This window comes from Athene noctua, chromosome 5, assembly GCF_965140245.1.
Source record: "Athene noctua chromosome 5, bAthNoc1.hap1.1, whole genome shotgun sequence".
NCBI lineage: Eukaryota > Metazoa > Chordata > Aves > Strigiformes > Strigidae > Athene > Athene noctua.
The window spans coordinates 48665352-48684770 of NC_134041.1; the positions used below are offsets into that span (position 1 = coordinate 48665352).

The 19419-nt window shown below is 34.9% G+C and overlaps 1 protein-coding gene across 3 annotated transcripts in view; it reads left to right on the forward strand.

Annotated features, from left to right (window-relative positions):
* HECTD2 (HECT domain E3 ubiquitin protein ligase 2) overlaps window positions 1-19419 on the forward strand; it is a 40782-nt gene that overhangs the window by 11381 nt on the left and 9982 nt on the right. For 2 of the 3 annotated variants that reach the window (XM_074907430.1, XM_074907432.1), the window contains exons 3-14: window positions 468-606; window positions 2995-3097; window positions 4005-4094; window positions 4698-4762; window positions 5828-5873; window positions 6964-7073; window positions 8426-8574; window positions 10106-10229; window positions 12548-12644; window positions 13509-13616; window positions 15432-15564; window positions 19123-19211. In XM_074907430.1, coding sequence (XP_074763531.1) covers window positions 468-606; window positions 2995-3097; window positions 4005-4094; window positions 4698-4762; window positions 5828-5873; window positions 6964-7073; window positions 8426-8574; window positions 10106-10229; window positions 12548-12644; window positions 13509-13616; window positions 15432-15564; window positions 19123-19211 — 1253 coding nt within the window. Of the gene's footprint in view, window positions 1-467; window positions 607-2994; window positions 3098-4004; window positions 4095-4697; window positions 4763-5827; window positions 5874-6963; window positions 7074-8425; window positions 8575-10105; window positions 10230-12547; window positions 12645-13508; window positions 13617-15431; window positions 15565-19122; window positions 19212-19419 lie in introns of those variants that run through there. The other variant, XR_012633720.1, reaches the window with a different exon arrangement.

The window sequence follows — 19419 nt, forward strand, 5'->3', positions numbered from 1 at the left end:
AATACCAACATATCTTATGTAAGTACAGAGTTTTGCTATTTTTTCCTAATAAGGAGTTGGAACACAGGTCATGAGCCCCCTTCCCTGTTAAATTGTTTGCATCTTGGTCCAGGAGCTCATTTATAAAACAGTAGAGACTCCCTTCTTTCAGAAGGCCTTAGATAGGAGAATGACTGGCCAATTTTCTCCCTCCATTGGCAGGAGGAGCACTTTGTTCACAAAGACATAGTTACGAACTCAGGACATAGCTTTTGTTTCTAGGGTTTTATTTCCCTTCAATTAGTTGAAGTTTCCATCACATCTGGGATGATCATGTGGTAGGAAAAGTACTTGCATGAGTAGGGGTTTAAAGATGTAGAATCAGTAAGTGTGGGTTTTCTCTTCTTTCCTAGTTCCTATTTGTCCTATATATGTTTATGATTGCATTGTATATGATTGTATTTATTGTTGTTTATTTTCCTTGTAAGTGAGAGACCTACCACCCATTTGCCTCGATGTACGACAAAAGCAGCGCATCTCTATAGATACACTACCCCAAGAACAAAAAGCACCAGTTCCTCCTGAACCTTCCCTTCCCATTCGAACCAAAACTGTGAAAGATTTTCAGTAAGTTACACTGCTGTTTCTAAAAATGTACTTTCTTTCTTTGGACTTTCTTCATTCTGTCCTAGTTCATACATTTGATTTTGTTAATCTCAAATGAGGAAACAGTTCAGTAAGACTGACAAGCATTTAGTCTGGTTGTGATGGTGGGATTGATAACTGTGTTACTGTGAAAATTAACAAAGTACTTTTTCTAGCTTGAAGTGTTATTCTGTTCAAGAAAAGTCAAAGCTTGTACTTGAGCTAGAAATGCAGTTTCTGCCATTCAGTGGATGTTTAGTTTTGGAAAAAAATATGTATGGCTTATTGTAGGCTGGAAAATCCCTTTGAGTCTTAGGTATTTTGTTTGTACTGTCAATTATGGTGTATCCTCTCCATTGAGGTACTAGGCATTCTCAGTCTTGTGTGAAACACTGCACATCAGACACTTAAATGTATAACATCATATCTGAGGACCTGGAGTGGTGATTATCTGGACTGCACTATTTCTAACTTTGGCTAAAAGTGCAAATGACCTTTCTTCATGCATTATGTTAAAGAGTGTTAATTTTCAATATTAGTTTTATGGCAAAAACATTTCTTTTTTTTTTATGAATTCTCCTGCTTATGTGGCCACAATTTTAAGCAGTGTAAGTATAAGCTATCCTAGGATGTCTTTGAGAGGCACTATGCTTCAAGTTTGTCTAAGCAAAAAAGGGTTTTAAGATTAAAGTCTGTGCAGACATGTTTATGTTGCTGCCCCAGGTAGAAGTAGACTTGATGTGAAATAGTGTCTTGTGTTCCATTTTTGGTTTTCCAGATCAATACAGACCCTTAATCAAAACTGTGTCTGCATTATATTTCTTCCAACACTGTTATAATACTTGGCACATGATGGTTGATCAGCTTAGCTAAGCCAGCAGAAGTACCCAGGGAAACCACCTGAATCGTTTTTAACTAGTATAGGCTGTTCCTCTGACGTCAGGTCTACACCACAAAGTTCTGCTGGCTTTGCTTGGTTCTCTGTGGGCACAAAGCAATAGGCAATGTATTTTCTCTATCTAACATATCCATTCTCCCCAAAATTGTGATGTTGATGCTGTCATTTGAGGAAATGACATAACTTTGTTGAAAAACTAATGGCATAAGGTGTATTGAGGGGATACTAGGGGATTCTGCCTGCAATACATGAACAAATATTGACAGAATACATGCCAATATAGTGTGGGTGTGTTCTTAGAGGGATATTTACCAATTCATTGAAAGTATGGAGCTTTTTTTTTTAGACTTGGCACCCACAGAGCAACGTTATGCTGTTGTAATACCCTTGAGTGCTTTACAGCAGGATAATCTTGGTCAGAAAATGGGGAGAAGTATTCCTAGGAAGAAGCCTGATTATTCTATTTTTCAAACAGATGGAAAAAGAAAAAATGACAGTTGCTCCAAGAGATATATCATATAGTTTTTATTGCTCTTTTCCATGTTTGAAATTTTGTGCATTCAGGGAGGAAAAGGAATTTTGATTAGTCAGTGTGTGTATTTAGTGGAAAAGGAAACAGGTATAAAAGATAATTTGTCAAGAGGTGATCCTTTGTTAGTAATCAAGTGATCTGAAAATTTTTTCCGTATTCAGATTTCTTTATCTATTGACTGCTGTCTAATTGTGTGATTATCAAGAATTTTATTCTTTCAAGTAAAGTATTACAAAGTCATTCACATTTTTGTTATGTCCTACTGATAATTTCTTGTACTAGATATTGTAAGTTATCTGTGGGGGAGCAAACTGGGATTTGTATCACCAGCATTATAGATAGTTAAATTTCTGCTTCAAAGGTTGGTTGGGGTTGGTTTTGGTTAGTTTTTTAGTTTTAAACATATGATAGTATACAGAATTTCATATACAGATGCTTGCTTTAAGGTCTAATACTTGAAAGGACTTTAAGAGTAAATCCATAGATTTTGTTGTCCTCTTAAGGAATGTGTACAGTCACGTACAAAGTTTAAGTTTTATTTGAAAAATGTGAAGAAATAATTTTGTGCGAACAATAACAAATTTGACTGGTTTAGGAACCTGTGTACTTGAATAAATAAGTCTCAGAAAATTTATCATGTCAGTGTATCTTCAGCGTAATTCTGTTCTGCTAATTACTTGTCTTAACATACTGAACTGTGACACCATGAATTAACATTTTGAATAAAAGACATTTGCTCATACAAAATATGCTTTTGTTCTCTTGTAATACCATGATCTTAAAATGACAACAAAGATTTCAGAAAGATATTGATATTATACTTGTCTGTATTCTAAGTGTGCTTAGTGAGGAAAGCTTAGAGTTACAGTGCAGTCTGAAGTCTAAATGGTTGGAAAGATTGAACCCTTATATTACCAATATTTTAATATATTCTTTCTAGGGATGATGTGGAAAAGGCTAAGTCATCAGGAGATTGGAAAGCTGTACATGATTTTTATTCTACAACATTTGATTCTTTCCCAGAGATAAATGCTGCATTTAAGGTAGAAAATAATTCATAATACTGTTTAGTACTTAGTGCTTTGTATCAAAGTCTTTACAAAAACATCAGTTAAAGGCTTGCAGCTAGTTACTTAAAGCAACTAAGATAATTTTGTCATGATTTTACCTGCCTTTGGTAGATAATCTGTTACTGCATTGAGTTATTGATTCCCATTTAAGCAACTGTGTTTTGAGTGTATGTGGAGCTTTAAAATTCCAGTAGGTAGTTCATTTTGTGACACTATGACTGTGTAGATACTTTCTACACAATCTACAGTTTAAAAACATGCAAGCTAATGCAACTAATATGGATGCCCAGGCAAATCTTGAAACAGAAGTTCCCTGTGCCTAAAATTACCTGTGATATGGGCTTGAGTAGTATAGCTGTTCTTGTGTTGTGATGGCATACTCAGTTTTTCTTGGGAAAGATCATATTCATGTGTGAAAACTTTTAAAATTCATGCTAAATTAATATTTCCTGGTTATTACAGAGAAAAATGTGCTTATGATATTTAATATGGACAGTAGGACCTGAGCCTAGACAAAATAGTTAGTTAACAAATATTGAATGCTTATGATTTTGTTGCTCTTGTCTGATAATGGATCAGCAACAAAGATGAAAGGTAAAAATTTGATGTAATTCATTGTTTGAAACCTTCTTATGTTTTTAAAATACAACAACAAGGTAATGGAGTTACGTGAATATTGCCAAAGTGTAGATTACTATTGTTTAACTTCATCTTTCACATATTAATAAAAGCAACCTATATTCTTATTTTGATAAGGAAAATAGTTATATCTCTGTGTGTTTTGTTTAGACTTGCTGTTAAACATTTATTTTTCAAAGATAGCTAAAATATTCAAAAAAACTTCAAAACCAAAATGCTTCATGTGTTATCTGACTTACAGAAAGATACCAGTTCTCCGTTTAATACCATTGAGGACTCTGGAATCAATGCAAAATTTGTGAATGTTGTCTATGATGCCTTATTAAACACTGTAAGTAGAAGAAAAGAATTCATGTTTTTAAACATTGTAACAATTATTTCAGCAAAGAAATATGCTAAGAAGCAATTTATACCAAAAGTTTTTCTCAGATAGGCACAATTTCTGAAGAATCTCTCAAAACATACTTAAAATGATCCCATGAGGATTCTCATAGAATCATGAAAACTGCTTGAGTAAAAGAGGAGGAAATTTTTGCTACTGGTAATGCACAGTTTATGCTGTGGTAGATCTCAAAGACCACTTGATGATATGACATGACTGTGATGGGACACTACATGGTGAGAAAGAAGAAAAATGTGAGGATGGTGGTAGCAAAAAGTAGGTACTGTGCCTAGTAAACAAAGGACGTGAGTAATTTAGAAATTATATTTATAGTTATTAAGTTGTTTAAAGCATTGAAAGCCACCACTGGCACAACTCCAAGCTTCAGCTAATAGCCTGTGAAGAAAGATACTTAGGAGTTCAGCATCATGACATGAATATTTCTTAGCTGGCTTGAATCACAAGCAAAACAAATTTGCTTGTGTGTACAGTATCGTGTATAGAATATATATTATTACAGCAGATATGATTTTCCCTCTCCTTTTTCCATAGCCTCAAGATGTTCAGAAGTCAGTCCTAAAAGGAATAATTAATGGTCTGCTACAAGAATGGAAAGGGTAATTGTAAAAAATGTTTGCATTAGTGTTGTCCCAGCACCTACAACCGATACATGTTTTGTCTTTATTTTTTTAGCTAAAGAAAGAAAATGTTCTGGTAGAACTTATTTGACTCATAAGAACTTGTCTCCTTTTGGCAGCAAATCTTCTGAAATATATCTTGAACTCTGTAAGCTGACATTGGACCTCTGAGAGGCAGTTCCAGCCCCAGCCATACATTCCCCTATAAAATCTCAGCTGCTTGTTGCCAGGGCAATCTTTTGGGCATCTGAACTGTAAGATGAATTAAAGAATTTATCTAGAGTAAAACATATTCTCCCTGTCCATCCCCCAACAGCAGCTAGGATATTTTAATCTAGGTAATTCCTTGATCCAAAGTTTACTTCATAATACCATTCATGTGTGAGAACAGCAGAGATATGGAAAGGCATAGCCCACAGGCAGGAGGTTTGGAGATAACAATGTTTTAGCAAGAAGTAATAGAAGTGAGAATGCATAGTTTGATTCACAAGAAGATATGTCAAGAGGCAGCACCTTGGTGTGACTCACCTGTGACCCAGCCCTTGGCTATACCTTTCTTCACCTTGTACTACCTTTCTGTGCTGTTGCTGCATGTGTATGTGTGGTTATGTAAAGCCTTATCTGAAGCAGATGAACAGCAAGTAGTAGTACAGAAGCTGTGGTGGTAGAAGTATATAAAGAATTCTGGCAGGAACTATCCAAGATGGGGCAAATAAACTCTTCTGTGGTGTCACCTGCAATAGACAACAGCATAGACTTCCTTCTTTGGAACACCTCTTACTCTTCAGTTCTGACTCTTTTTTTTGCCTTCTCTCTTGTGTTATGCCACAAGAGACAGATGCTAAAATAGCCTACTGCTTTCAGAGAGTCATCAGTATCTTTAAGTTGCCTTTTCAGTTTCTCCCAGAAGTGAAGATCATTAAATATGGTATTCTACATGTATTGGCAAAGCAAAGTGAAATCATAAGTGCATGATTTAATGACTCTTAATGTGTGTATAAGATGTATACATATTGTTCTGCTTATTATTTCATTCATTCGTAGGCCACGAACAAAAGATGATCTTAGAGCATACTGTATACTTTTACAGGTATGAAAAATACAGTATTTTTATTTAAGTCTACGTCTGCTTAACTTATAATCTATAAACCAGTATACCGTGCAAACAATACTCTGTATAGCTGAAATACTTCACATTTAATTTCCTGTTATAAGAATGTATTAAAATACAGAAGAAGTGTAGGGTATACATGATGGGCATGGGAGCTTAATGCAATTCAGTTGATGGAGAAAGGTTGCGTAGATTAAAACTGTGAACTAATAGTGAGATACGTAATTGTTTCCTATCATTTTGTGGGTTGAAAGAACAAATGTTTTAGCAGGTTATTTGTTCTTATTGTTATGCTGTAACTCTGATCTTTCCAGAAAGTTTCCGTATATGCACTTTTTGATACTGCTGTAACCCTCTCCAGTGTTCCATTTTATCCAGCAGACTCTCTCCGGTTGATCTGACTGGCTACATTGTCTTGTTTCTGTCTGTGTTAACCTCTTACCTTTGCTACTACAGCTGATTTGCATTTGTAGCAAATTTCCTCTTTAAATTTTGCCAGTGTAGATAACACCTCTCCACACAAGAAGAGGTTTCTGCTGTTGTTTGAGAAGATCAGATGGTAATTTAATTTTTAGAGACAATAGTTTTCTTCTCTGGGGTGGTATACTAGCTGTGAATTATAAGGAATATATCCTGCTGAAAAGTGGGAATGTGTGAATTCATACATTGTAAGAGGAAAATAAGTTTGGCTTGATGTGCGGGAAGACAGGAGCTGTGAGAATCCTTATTACTGAGATGGAAAGCACATCACTCAGAGGAGTGCAATTTATGTGCTACAGAGTAATGATAATCCAGAAAAATAGTTTGAGTACTGCCTTTATTACCTGTGGGCTTTCTTTGAAACAAACAAAAAAAATCATACTTTTACAATACAGAAGTCATGTATTTTTTATTTGACTAGAAGTTGCAAATAATTTTTTTTTCATAGTTTTACCACTGTCACAGCAATTTTGTGAATTCTTTTCCTGCGTAATTGTATTGGCAACAACAAACATAATAAAAAAATCCTAATGACTTTTTTCCTTTTATGCAGTTTATTAACCTAACACATTTTTTTAATCTTTTTCAGAATCCTCAATTTAGTAACACTTCTACTTATGTCATCTATGCTCACTTGCTAAGACAGATAGCAGCCTTAACAGAAGCTGACCATCATTTCCTAGTGCACTGGTCTAAAAAGTAAAAAAATAAAAAATAAAAAATTTAAAATTCCATTTTTAGGATTACAATTGTTACTGTATTTCCATTGATGTTGACTGTTTTATAAAATTATATGGAAGCTAATTTAATTGACTAAAGAGATTGTATTTGTTGTTTTCAAAGTTACATTTGGACATAGTCCACTAAGTGATACTGATTTATAGATGCAAACTGTATATAATATGCTAGAATTAATATCTTTATGCAAGAAAGCCTTAATTGCAAAATAACTTGTGTGCAAACTTTTAGATACATATTTAAATGGTATTATGAATACATCTTTAGGATTTTTGTTTAAATAAAGGTTTATCTTGCATAATTTGTAAAAGATACTGTAACTTTACTGTATTGTATGAAAACCACAAATGAAATTGAGTCCCTGCTTTGTAGTGTAATAGAAGTGGTGAGAGAGTGTAGTTAGGTCATTAGATTTTTAATTAATTGAAATAACTCTTAATAGCACCTCACTTAAAAAGTCATATAGGGGTAACTGCCCAAAGAGCAGTTTTTAAGTTGGCATGCAGGTTGCCATCCTTATAATGGCTGTGCAACATGTTCAGTCTGGGGTAAAAAAAACCAGTTTCAATGGCCATATTCATAATTCCCTTATCTCATAGGGAATCTCTTAATAAAGGATTTTCTTCTCTGCAAGGATGGAAATTATATTTCCCTACCCTGTAATATGTTTAGATTTGCTTAAAACTGTGGTAATATGTGATTTCATTTGGACCATTATTTACAAATAGGGTTTACCCTTTTGGTTAAGGATGCAATAGGCATATTGATGTTTTTATTCTTCAAACATGTATTATAGATTTAAATCATTAAAATAGGAGAGCTCTTATTTAGAAAAGGATGTTTTAATATATCTACACATATGTGTATTGTGATTTACAGAAGTGGTGCAGCACATAATTTAAAATGTGCACTTGTCACAAGCATATGAAGTACTTTCTACTCTTTATTCAATAGGACCAAGTATCTCAAAAAAAAAAAAATCAGAATTCCTCAATATTTAGAATGTGGAGTGAAATAGCTAAGGATTTTTGTTTTCTTTTTGTTTACTAGAAGTCAAGAACAAGTGATTCCATTGATTCCATTGCGCTTTTTTAAAAAATCAGAGACATTAAAAAGCATGGTTAGGGGTACACTGAAGAGCATTGCTGTGTGCCAATATTTAAAAGCATGCTCTTTTAAACTTTATATTTGGAATTTTGTGTTTATGTATAGGACAAAAGCATGTTTTTTAAAAAATAACATTGAAATCTGATAATATAAACTCTAGTGTGGACAGTGATCACATGAGATTAACTGCAGTATGTTTGGTTTAGGATTTCACAGAGAAGGTTCAAGCAGCTGGTGGACAGGTTACTGCAATTTATTTCTTTACGCCTGTTTCCTGCAAAACCTGAAGAGTTTCCGCCTATGGTGAAATGTACCTGGTGGATTCCATCAGCAACCAAAGTCCTGGCTCTATTTAGTAGGTATTTTTCTTGAACTGCGTATGCATGTGTGTGTGTGGAGAGAGAGAGAAATGTACATTTGTTTGTACACATATATATGCCTATGGGGCGGGGGGATAGTTTATAACTCCCCTCTTCTAGGGGAGACTGACAGTGATGGTGGCATAGTACAAACTACAATAAAATGCCAAAAATCAGTATGCAACAAAAAACGTCTATTAGCATGTCTTCATACTTGCTTTCCAGTAGAGGATAATTGCTATGCATCATTTTCATGTAACAATTGAAGATTATTCAAACAAAAGTCCACAGAAGTAACCAATAGTTAAGGTTTCCCTTCGATTTATAAAAGAAACTTTTAAAAATGTGTAATTACCAGAATTTCTTCTGTGACTGGTTTATCCCCACAGAAGTATTTAGCATCTAAGAGGTTAGACAATGCACATGCCTCTTAAGTACAAAACTACAGCTTAAAAAAGGTAAATTCCTGTCCAGCTCAACATAGAGCACAGCAGATTTGACCACTGCAAATGCAAACTTTCTCCTCCACTCATCCCTCAGTAATTAGAGCCCTTATTATGGAAATGGGAGGCTTAAGGTCAGTCCCCTTTCTTAAGGGGCAAAACCTCTTTCTCCTTTCTAGGAGAAAATGAAACCACCAAGTGAAAATTAAGATTGGGATGAGGATATTTTCATTTTGCTGTCAACTTAAAACTTTTACTTAAAAGCATTTTGCACAGTCCTGCTTGATCAAAGCGACAGTTTAGACACATAAGCTCATCTGTATTTAAATCCAAGATTTGTGTTGCCTAGTCATCTATGAAAAAGTTGCTGACTCCTTAATTTTGGGAAAAGGGATATGTAGTAATTCAAAATACACTACTTTCTGTCAGACTGATCAAAACTAAATTACATTTAAGTGCAAATAGAGAAAACTTTTTAGCTGTTTGACATTATGTAACATTATATGAATGTTACATAACGAGATAGGTGGCTTAAATGTGGTTTCCTTCAGTTGGTCAAATACTTAATTTTTGTACTGGTGGGTCTAGATGGTGTAGTGGTTACCTGAGGAAATAGGCATATCTTTGCATACTATGTTTTGTGCCCCTACCTTTCCATTCCTTTTGCAAACAGGCATCAAACTAAAACAGATAATTGTTAACTGGAAAGTATGTAGATGTTCTATCCATAGCTATGCTTGAAATTAAATGAAGGTATTTTAAAAATCCATCTATCAAACTGCTTTTTCATTGATTTCAGCAGAACATAGCATTCTTCATCCGTGCAGCCTTAAGTGTATGTCATTAAGTGGGCTAGAGTCAAATGGAGATTCTCTTATGGTAAATGGGCTGAACTGAGGGATTTACTATTTTCTACAATAATTATTATGGTGTTATAGTTGTAATTCTGTAGCTAAGACTGAAACAAAGTTATTAGCAGCTGATTTTGGCTTAAAGTTTCAGAGGTCACTGGTGCTCAGGATGCCTGGAAAACAGATGTGTTGAATGCAGACAGTACTTTAAAACTTTTGTGCTTTCTTTGTAGACGCCTCAAATAGTCTGATCAGTCCTCCTATTATTTCATATACGGATTTCTATAATTCTACACTTGATCATATTGATCTTATGGAAGAGTATCATAACTGGCAGTGTTACGGAAATTCTCACAGGTAAAAGGACTAACTGGTAGCTCCTTGTTTAGTAGTATTTCCAAGCACTGTATCTACATTATGTATATCTATTTTATATATAGTGCATATACAGTGTGTGTGTGCATACATACCTTTTATGTATATATAGCTACATTAAATACTGTATCTTATTGGAAAAACGTAGTATAGCTACTACCTGTTATACTTGCTACTGCATGGATGTGAAATTGTAACAAATCTCTTACTGCCTTTGCAAACTGGAGAAAAAATGTAAAATATAGATGATAATATCAGTTTATTAATTATTGTTGTAGACTTGTAATTGTGTCTTACAACAGATATATTTTAACCTCCAATACATTCATAGAAAAGGATGTTGTGTGCATACTTACTACTTAATGATGAAAATGTATCTAATTACCTATATATATGTGGCTCTGATCATATTTGTTCCAGTTAAATCAACTGTACTCTTTCTGTTACATGAAAATGAACACACAAATGAAATCTTTACAGACTCAAAGCTTACAAAGGTGTTTTCTTCTTGCAAGAGGCAGGCAGCAGTATGATTTAGAAACATCTAGAGAAACAGGCATTTCATCTTTCTGCTAAAGTTTAAAGTCTTATTAATGTTTTCTTAATAAAAATGTTATTTTGTATAGCTGTATTTTTCATCATATCAGTATGTATCAGTCAGTCTTTACAGCTTGAATCACAAGATCAATTAAAATTTCCCCATATTTCAAGACTTTTCTGTAAGCTAATTTAAGACATCAGCCATCCAAATGTAGTTTTTTGTTTATTACATGTGCAATTTTCTTTGCCTTTAGCAGTGGTTGAAGAAAAATTGGAGGGCATAATTTGCTCCACCAAAGGCAGGTATTTTAGGCTAGGCTTCTGTCCGATATCTGATATTCTGCTTGGGAAGGAAGAAAATAAAAAAACAAAAAACCAAACCAAACAAAAAAACCTCGTGACACATGATAGCAATAAATACAGTAGGCTTTGCATAGTGTCAGTCAAAGCATTGGAATCTGACTAGTGCTGAGCTTAAATTTTTTTTTTTTTTTTTTTTATTTTTTCATTGGCACCATCTGGCTGTTTTGGCACCCACATTCAAACTTATAAAAGGGCTGCAAGATCTCCACCTGCTCCAGTTCTTTCCAGTTAGCTGGGACACTGGGAATTCAATATATATCAAAACAAAGTTTGCTTGATACATAATTTCTGGAGTAGCTGAAGTGCAGACTATCTGTATTATTTTTAAGGTAAATATAATCCTTTTACTTTGTTACAGCCACACTTTTCCCCAATTTTACATCTTTTAACTGTGTTATTCGACTTAAAAAGAAATTAAAAAAAAAACCCCAACCCCAAAACAACAAAAGAATTATAATCAAGGCTATATGCTTAGAAAGTAAGAAGGCCAGGTAGGAGCAAGCCCTATATAAAATATTTTGAAATACATAATTCTTTGAACTAAATTAACACTCCTTGGTAAAACATTTTGGATTAGGATTTCCAGGAGGCCAAGTGAGAATATTTTTCTTCATTTTCCATTCTTTCCTAAAGATGCTAGAATCCAGAGCTTCTCAGAGACAGGATTCAGGGTGCACATGCAGTTTGGATTGAAGATGCACACATAGAGTCTGAAGCTCTGGGTATTTCAGTGTGAACTTCTGCTAGGTGATGCATGAGCTAAATCAACAAAAAACTTACCAAAATAACCGGTAACAAAAAAATCTTTTACCTTGATGATTTCTGAAGTTTTTCTAAAGTATTTGTATTATTTGATTGCAGTGGAATGTGTCTGTGATCTGATATTTTAGAATTCCTAAACAGTTGTAACCCCAAGTTAAATCTGAAGGACCTGTGGAAAATCAGTTCCTTTAAAAATCAATTCTGCAGCAAGTAAGCCAAACAAGAAATATGTCTACTGTGAACCTAAGAATGCTGCACTGAGATAGATGGTCTTCTTGTATTTAGTAAGAAGATAACTATCATTTTCTTTAATTCAGTGTAGCAATTAAAATTTAGTATTTAAAGCAGAAGATGACTTTTTATTAGGTCTATTGATAATGATAATAAAAACGAGCTTTATTGAGGATGTGTTATTACTAATGACAATTTCTAGTAGTATTTTCAAATAACAGTTTGTTCTACTGAATTGATTATCTATGTATACAACACAAAAACCAGCAGCTCTTTGCGAATTACTATCAGTGGAGGGAAGGTAGTTACTGAATGTTACTACAACAATTCACTCCTGTATTCTTAAAAAGAAAATAATATGCTAGATGCTAAGAAGGAAATACTTTCTTTTCTCTTGTTCTTAGGTTTTCTTTCTGTCAATACCCATTTATTATTTCTATAGCAGCAAAAAAAGTTATTATTCAAAGGGACTCAGAACAACAGATGATAAGTATTGCACGGGTAAGTCATTTAGTGATAAATGTCTGTGCCTTATCCATCAGTATTTTTAAAGTTTTTGTTAGATTGGTATTCATTCTAGTATTTCAGACTACCCTGAAAAAGAACTTGAGCCAATTTACTATTGATAATCGACAAATGCCCATGCTGGATTCTTCCAATACTTTCTATTTTAATGTTCTTAGTTTCAGGATGCTTATAAATACCAGTATTGTGGAGAAAGAGTTACAGTAACTTTTTTTTTTTTTTTGAGAAATAATGTGCTAGCATGTCAAATTAACATGATCATTAAGGAAGAAAAATTCCATGAGAATTTTGGACTGTTTCCCTTTTTATTCTATGAAAATAAGTTGTCATGAAAGACCAAGATGCAGCTGTTATGTTCACAGGTCCCAGAAGAGGTACTGCTTATGGGCAGCCTTTTCTGTTTTGAAAGAAGCATTGTCTGCCTCCTCCAGTGATAATTTCCTTCAGGTGTTAGGTGATACTGGTTTCCTTGATGCTCAGTGTGGCAGCACCACCACCTATCCATTCCTGTCTTGCTGGATGTGTCTTGTCAATAGTTAAGTAAAGCATAAGCCAGTCTCCAGAACTGTATGTGTATGTTTTTGGGGAGTTTAAAAGGATGCTGCACAATTGCTGCCTTCTTGTTAAACTTCCTGATAAATTAGTTTGACAATGGTGTAAATGCTATCTGCAGTAGACAAGAAGTTGCTCTCCACCTCTTAGAAGATATTGAAGCAGTTATTGTATTGGGGTAATGTCTTTAATGCAAGATACTAAGGACTTTCTACATTTATCAAGTATGGCACTTTGTTTTTTAAACTAAGATACTGCAAGTATGATGTTTCTTTTTCATTCAAATAGCAAAGCCTTGTGGACAAAGTCTCCCGCAGACAGAAACCTGACATGAATATGTTGTTCCTAAATGTGAAAGTGAGGAGGACGCATCTTGTTAGTGACTCACTTGATGAGGTAACAAAAAATGTAATTAAATAGTGTGTTGCTGCAGAACAGCTATTGCACTTAGTTTCAGTTTGATAAGTCATATTTAAATCTTTCTGTGCTAAGAGATTGGGAATATAACTGTATAATATTAAATAAAAAGAACTGAATTTCTGTCACAATAGCAGTGCTGCAGAATAGCTTGAGTTAGACATTCTGAACTTTATTTTCATCCTCATTCTGCTCCATAGCTAAGCCCATAATAAACATACATGTTTGCATGCCACATGGTATGTATTTGTGTTTGCAATTTTTGTTTTAAGAATGTGGTGCATAATTATCAGGTCATGATAGGAACATGAATAGTAAGTGACTAATCACTAATGAGTTTGTTCTCTTCTAATTCTTGGAATATTTTTATTCTTTTCCTTCACTAACTTTTCTATCCTATCTTTTCTTAAGTTCTTATCTTGATTTTCACTAATTCCTCACATTCTTGAATGTAATTTTTCCTTTTTTAGAAATGAAACAAATGTGTCTGTTAAAGTAGGCAGTTCTTCAGTATCCACTGAACCTTACTAATTAACATTATTTAATGAAATCTAATTCCCTATTCTTTCTCAACACTAAAAACAGCCTGATGGTATGGAAAAATACGTCCAAGTGGTGAAAATAAAACCAAACAAATTCTGATTACTCATGTTCAGAAAACATAAGTTTAAACTTTTTTTTCCCCTACATTAAAGCCTGTCTATTTTGGCCTTCTTTCCTAAGATATAAGACAAATGAGTGGTAATACTGCTTTCTCTCAGGCATTGTGGGGGTTTTTTTACCACATGAAAATAACCAAGAGCAACTTCAAGAGTTCTGACAGAAGAATATTTTGGCTATTTATTTTTGATATTCTGTCCATCTCGGGGATGATTAAGAGTATATGGTATTATCCATATTCTTACAAGTGTGGGGAACGATGTCTTATTTGTATTTGCAAATTAATGTTTTTAATTTGAAAGGAAAATCACTTCAGCTAATAAAAAGCTTGTGTCAAATAATGCACATGCCTATAGTTATAAAATTTGTGCAACGGGAATTTACTTGAGCAGCTAACAACGTAGAAATTATTTTAGCATATGCATCTTTTTAATTGGTATAAACACTTTCTCTGGATCTGGCCACTAATTAATGATTTAAATAAAAATTGTATAGTGACTTGACCTGAGAGATCACTGCTAATTGTGAAAGGCTGTAATCTAGTTCTCTGCAGCAACTTTGCATACCTGGATGAAATGCTGTCTCTCAGGACAAAGGAATGAAAATAACTTGTTACCGTTGTCCAAAAAACAGTTTTACAAAACAGGTGATACTTTCTGGCAGGTATCTTATGCTGAACAGAACAGTGTCCAAATACTGAAAGTTTTAGCTACCTCCTTATTTCTAAATGTCTCCAGAGGATGTCTAATTATTTTTTAATGTATCATTTCTTCCTGGTAGAATGTCTTCTGTGTAGGTAAAAAATTATATAGGTCCAAAATATTCCAGATGGACTCAATTTATTGTATCTAGTAGCTTATTAGAAGTCCATTTGCATACACCTAACTTCTTTTCAATCCTAGAGGGTGGCATCATGTGCGAGGTAGTTAATGATGTCAAGAAGTCATGATCGTCTTGCTTCTGCAATTCAATCATTGTTTTAATATAGTTTTGACCTATTAGTAGGAGATGATGCAAATTACTAGTTTAAACAAAGCAAGAGTGGTAGAGGCAAAGACATGTGTTCTCTATGGCTAGAGGTAGTGATAATATGCTAAATCTCCTTTTTCTTCTTCCCTACCTATTTTGCAATAGTTAGCAAGGAAGAGGGCAGATCTGAAAAAGAAGTTGAAAGTCACATTTGTAGGGGAAGCTGGTCTTGATATGGGTGGCCTGACAAAAGAATGGTTTCTTCTTCTGATTCGCCAGATTTTTCACCCAGATTATGGTGAGTCCTCATAAATATTTATAAGTACGATGTGAAAATTTGTTCATTTTAAATTATCAAACAGTAATGGTTAAGAATTCTTCATTAGGCAGACGAGTTACTAATTGATGTAAAAACAAAAAAACCAGGCAGGTTAGAATTGTATATAGATGAGAAGTTTTGGCATAGAAGAAAGTGGGAGGGAGTGGGAAGTACTTGAAGATCTTTGAAGATTTTGGTAGGGAAGTTCAAGTGTTGCTGAAAAACTGAGATTGTGCTTCAGTGGTATGGCAAAATTAGAGGGTGAACAAATCTCTGATCAATGAAAATGTTTAGAATTAAAATTATGATTCAGCTTTTTAAGACTTTAGTCATGCTAAACCTTGTTTCAGAAACCAGAGGCTCAATGTTTATGGTTTGTTAGTATACCTAGGCAGTGAGCATACTGGATACAAAGCGGGGCAATTCAAGACTAGCAGTAGATTTTTTTCCTTGAAGTTCCTCTGATATATCTGTTGTTACAGTGTTTCTATTTCTTGCCAGAGACTGGATCTTGATTTACCTCTGAGCAGATGGGATAAGGCCTTCAACTATTTTATGGAGTAGGATAAGGATAATGTAAATTATTTAACTCAAATGGAATGAGTTAGTGACTTGATAGACCTAGTAACAAGCTGAGAAGAATAAAAAAAAAGCTATGCAAGCCATTGAAACACTGACACTTGTCTGCCCATGGAAATTTTTGTATATTTGGGTTTAATAGTAAGTTTCTTCCATTTAGCTTAATATGTTGTTTGGTTGTGATTTGGAATATGATATTCCTGTTCCAAAATAGCAAGAGACAATGTCGCAACCTCTGAAGTAGATGGTTTAGCAAATATTCAAGTGGAGATAAAGCCAAATGTATGTCACCTGCCATCCTTTCCACTTTCTCCTTGTGCTGCATTTTCCCATTTTACACTGCCCTCAGCTGTGTTCATATTGCTAGTTTAGGGAATTTTCCTGGTTTTCCTAAGCAGCTACAGTTGGATGCTGTTACTGTGCTCAGTTCTGGCAAACTGCTGATTCTGGCCTCCCATGTATCAATGGTTTCCATTTGCACTGATAGTGTATGCAAGTTCTAGCATTATTTCTGTGATTAGTACAGGCAGCAGTTAGTTCTTACCTGATTCATTGTTATCATATATTCTGTTTGGGGTATTTGTATGGCCAGTATTCTTAAAGGGGTCTGAGATGCTCTCAGGTGAGAAAGGTCCTTCAGTCAGGTGCAGAGACAGTATAGGCAGATGTGAGACTGAAGGAAATAGCTTGCCTCTGCTGTCTTCAGGACCTGTGAGCCCACCATAATATTTGCATGCCCGAAGGGGAAAAAAAAAAAAGGAAGATTTTTTTTTTTTAAGTAAATAGGAGATTGGAAGACATGAATGAGCATTCATAAACAAGCAGTTCTAGCTACTTTTTCATATTGCTGTAGAAGGATATGGTGGTGTTTTTCCCCACTCTAATATTTCTCAGATGAGTCTACTTTCCTCAGCTGCGCATGGAAACATTACAGATGCCATAATGGGTTAAAGTTTTCCCAGGCTGGCTCTTAAATTAGAAATACTGATTTCTAGGGACTTAAGCATAACACTTGCTAGTCATCGGTAGAATGCAAGAACTTGTCTGTCTTTGCCTGGAAGTGTTCATGTCCCTTAAATGCATGGTCATCTGTTCTTTATAGGTCTCCTTCTAAAGGTCCAGAGTTTTAAGTCATAAATATGTCCTCAAATCTGCTGAAATCATTATTTGCCTATAGCCTTTTTCCTAGTAAAAAGGGGTCTGTATGGAGAGATGACATTTGGTGATAACAACCTTAATAGGAAACAATTTATCCTGGAGAAAGTGTTCTGTAAGTTTGACAGTTCTGTTAGTAAAAATGTGTTGTCAGCAGAGCTTGGTAACTGATGAGTTTGGAAACATTCAAGAGTAACTTTTTTTTCATCAGATCTGGCAGACTTTCTCACTTTAAAGTGTAAATTCTTTCATTGATATGAGTATCAGCCAAGTGTGGGAGGAGTTCAGAAATGTTCTCGTCCCTTGGAAACGGGATGTATGCTCTGCTGTATTTAATGTTTAAATTGCAAATAATGTATGTCAGAAGCTTGGAAGGAAAAACATAGGAAAACATCACTGTTATTACCCTTTCCAGGTCAGCTGATCCTGCAGATTTATCCCTGAAATTAAAGACCTCCCAATTAACACTCTTGTCTGCCCTCCTATATGTGTTACGATGCTTTTTTTTCGTCTCCGTGTAGACAGTAAATGGGATTTGAGGCCTATTTTGTTCCAGTTATCACTGCCATCTTTCAGTATGTAAACCTTGCTGTGCCTTACATGCAACTGTTCTGTTGCTTCTGATAAAGGCACTGTCTAAAGCTTTTGTGATGAGCACCTGTTTGAGCAAAAGTTCAAAAGATAAAGTTGTACTGTTCAGAAGAGTAGTGGGGAAAAATACAAAGGCAGAACTTTACCTATAAATTTTCATAAGAACTAATGTTCCTGAGACATCAGTTGGATTTTTATTCTTCTTTTAATCCAGAGGAGCTTAATTTTTTCATTTAAATATTATTTTTCCCCAGCTTAATCTTCAAACACAGATGTGGTGAGCTACTGCATACAAGATGTCCTTAAAACTATTCAGTGCTTTGGTTTGTACACTGACTGTAGGAACAATAATAAACTGTCAGCCCATTCAATCCCAACAAATTAAAACCAGTCATCACACTTTATCCAATTTCTGCAGTGCTGAAGTAAATCTCACTGTTAGTGAACATTTAACTAGAGTGTGTCTTGCTTCTCTGAGCAATAATTCCTAGGCATCTTAAAGCTATTATGTGGCTTCCTTACATAGGTTTTTACTTTCTATCACTCTTTAAAACAGAATGATCCTTATCTCATGCAAATAGCAGTCAGACTAGTCTATAGTCATGATTTCAGTAGGATCTAGCTTGTCATTTAGACCAGTGAGAGGCTTTTTTAGGGTATTTGTGATTTGGGTTTTTTTTAAATTCTCTGATAAAGTTTTTTGACATAAAAGAAACATACCTCTTTGCTGCTAGTGTGTGTACAAAATGAACCTTTTACAGCTTTCTATTCTAAGAAGGTGAAGCTTATGGTATTTGTATCATAGGATTCATGCCAACATTTTTGAAGATTGTCATCTGCTGTTGACCCAGGAAGGAAGAAATGGGTTTACAGGGCAGCGAAAAAGATTTTTGTTTAGACAGTGTTTCTGGCTGTACAGATGACGAAGTATAGTGGAGAAACAGATAGCACAGAGACAGTGCAGGATATTCACTACTGGAGGCACTGGAAAACGTGTTGCACCAGCACCCAACAGGACTGGTGGGCTTCTGCCTGCTTCAGGCTTGGCGCTGCCCTTGGTGATCCTTGCCCAGGTACCTGCAGGCTCCTCCTGTGGTTGGGAAGATGGAGATGAGAACAAGTGTGGAGATACAGGCACTCAGGGTCACTTATAAGGGTACATATGTGAGAAAGATGAGGTTTTGTAAAGGCCACCCTGTTCCTGTTCTGCAGGCATGTTCACCTACCACAAGGACTCACACTGCCATTGGTTCAGCAGCTTTAAGTGCGATAACTATTCTGAATTCCGATTGGTTGGAGCTGTATCCTTTTATGTCCGCTAGACGGTGCTAAATGAACAGCCATTCAATGAGTTGGTGTGGGGATGAAATAAGGCATTGATTAAAGTTCATTCAGATGCTGTATATACAAGTGTGTTGCATTTTAATTGTATAAAAAGAATGTTATTCAAACAAGTGAACTAAAAATAGGAAGAAAATGGTGGTATGTGGGTACGTGGTACATTTTACA